Source organism: Austrofundulus limnaeus, unplaced genomic scaffold (assembly GCF_001266775.1).
Source record: "Austrofundulus limnaeus strain Quisiro unplaced genomic scaffold, Austrofundulus_limnaeus-1.0 Scaffold91, whole genome shotgun sequence".
Classification (NCBI taxonomy): domain Eukaryota; kingdom Metazoa; phylum Chordata; class Actinopteri; order Cyprinodontiformes; family Rivulidae; genus Austrofundulus; species Austrofundulus limnaeus.
In genome coordinates, this window is record NW_013952493.1 from 1522967 (window position 1) to 1525518 (window position 2552).

At 36.8% G+C, this 2552-nt stretch overlaps 1 protein-coding gene across 8 annotated transcripts in view; it reads right to left on the reverse strand.

Annotated features, from left to right (window-relative positions):
- spag9a (sperm associated antigen 9a) overlaps positions 1-2552 on the reverse strand; it is a 35461-nt gene that overhangs the window by 26629 nt on the left and 6280 nt on the right. For all 8 annotated transcript variants that reach the window (XM_014012484.1, XM_014012485.1, XM_014012479.1 and 5 more), the window contains exons 3-5: positions 871-941; positions 686-774; positions 432-582 (exon numbers count right to left, since the gene is read on the reverse strand). In XM_014012484.1, coding sequence (XP_013867938.1) covers positions 432-582; positions 686-774; positions 871-941 — 311 coding nt within the window. The remainder of the gene's footprint in view (positions 1-431; positions 583-685; positions 775-870; positions 942-2552) is intronic.

A 2552-nucleotide genomic window follows, 5' to 3' on the forward strand; every position in this document is an offset into this window, starting at 1 on the left:
TATATATATATATTTGTGCTGATAAGCCTGAGTGGTCTGTTGACTGACCTTTGTATTTGTTCATATAATTGTTATGGGCAGGTTGCAATATAAAAATGCTTGTTATAATCATGTCTTGTGATTTTTTGACAGGAGTTTTACTTTTAATCTGTAGTGTATTTAATTTAGTTGTGTTAGTTATGATGTAAATACAATAAAAATTAAACCAAGATTTAGATTAGAATAATTATCATTTTGATCCATACATTGGTAATGTCTGATTGGGCCTCGTGCCATTTTATGTTCAACAAATTGGGCCCCGAGGTCAAAAAGGTTAAGAACCCCTGGTCTAGTCCCAATGAGTCATCAGGCGGGTATCATGCATTCTGACCCAGATATGAAATTCTCCTCCGATGACAAATATGCCAGTGAGGTGTCACCAACACACMCACCTTTAGACTAGTGTTGGAGCGCTGCTGTGAAGAGTCAGTGAACCTCCAGCCCTCTGTGCCTGGAGTCTCAGCTCTGCCATGGGAGTCTGGGATTATCAGAGATGCTCCTCCAGACGAAGGAAAAATCCCCAAAGAAAGAGGCCGCTCTCTCCTTCAGATGTAAGAGCATTGAAAAAAACACTTTACCCCACCCAAAAAAAAAAAGGCTTTACTGCGTGAATGTTGTGGTTTTCTACAGCACAGACTTGTCTTACCTGACTCGGCCGATGTTGCTCGACTCGGAGGTCTCGCTTATCTGCTGCATCTTGATCCTCTCTACGTGCTCCATGTAGTTATGGATCATCTGTGGAGTCGAAGCAAAACACTCGTGACTTAACGATTACAATTCAACAATATTTCCTTCCCCACTCCGTCCTTTCACTTTTCCTCTTTATTTCACCTCTGAGTGCCTCTGATGGAGGGAGTTATATTCCTTCTTCAGTTCCACCTCTCGTTCTTCTAACCTGCTGACTGAAAGAGACACCAATAACTGTCACTTAAAGATGCACACCTTTCATGGTCCAAACAAAAAACACACACAAAGAAAAACATTTTAAAAACGGAAACAAAATGGAATTAAAAACATCAGTCCTGGAAGTTTGCAGAATTGTTCACTACATTGTTAAAAACTGAATTAAATGTATGAATATGTTCTCAGGGATTTTATGAGGCAAAGGGAATAATCTCATTCAGATAGGTTTTAGTGTTAAGCTGACTTGCGAAATGACAAACACACCTAATCCTCTGTTAGAGCCTCAGCTTTAGCCTAAACCAGGCTTTGAGCTGCAGACACATGAACAGTATAAAGTCTAAATACTATCAATTACAGAATTACTAAGGCTTCTGCAGGCTGGCTGAGGATGTCTCGCCTATGTGTGTATTTTGACATCACAGAGAGGGTTTATTCTTCCGGTGTGACTCATCAAATCACTGCAGACAATTTATAAAGAGAAGAGAGACGAGCTGAAAGGACCAGTCTAGGCTGTGTTAGCTGGTATGATAAATCACTGAGGAGGCTGAATATTAATATGATATCATATTAATGTATTGTCTAAACGGACTGCTTAAAAATAAATGAATAAATGACTGCTGCATGTATTTGATGTAACAGAGTTGCAATAAGCCTATGCAATGTTTTGTTTTGTTTTGTTTTGTTTTGTTTTGTTTTGTTTGTATTTAGAGTGGGGAAAAATGTACATGTCGTCCATTTCTGTGTATAAATGATGTTGATGAAAAGAAATCAAGATTAGAACTTGACTGTTACGTTTTTTTCTACGGAAGATAAAATCTATCAATCAGAGCAGCCAGTGGCCAATACATCAGCATTTCCTTTATTTCTTATCTATTTTAATTTTGGCTAATTAATAGATCTACCTCTAATTAATACACATAATCAGGGTTGCACATAAAGGTTTAGGTCTGGTTCTCAGGGGAGAACCTGGGGTTGTTTCTTGGTGCTCATATTTTCCTTAACTCATTTAACACATTTATCTAGAGGGGTGTCAGAGCATTTACAGTATTATCYCCCTGTTCTGTTTTATGACGCCTTCTATCAGCTGGCAATGTCTCGGGACATCATGCCAAATCAGTTTTTTTTTATTTTGTTTTGTTTTTTTACTCTGAATAAATTTTGAAAACTACCTAAGTGGCCAATGGGCTGACCCACGGTCATATGTCATCTCAAACTGAACAGTTCATGTTTAAATGTATGTTGGATTGCATATGACCTTTTGGCCTTGTTTAAACCAGCTTTCCACACTCTCCAGACCAAGCAGCAAATATCTGTCTTTTGTGCAAAACAAATGTTTTATTTGTTACACTGATTTATTTTTTAATACTATCTGATACAAAAAGATTATATTTAGATGGTTTCAGCTCATGTAATCATTTAAAATTATTTATTCTTCATATTTTATTATTTGTTGAATTACATTTATCCCAGAGCAGTTGTGTCACAGTGTGATTCTAAATATAAACATGTTTAGCACATCAGGAACCTTGTTCTTATCATAAAATTGTGAAGAATGAAATTTGTGGATCTGATTCATAAAGATTATATTTAGATGGTTTCAGCTCATGTAA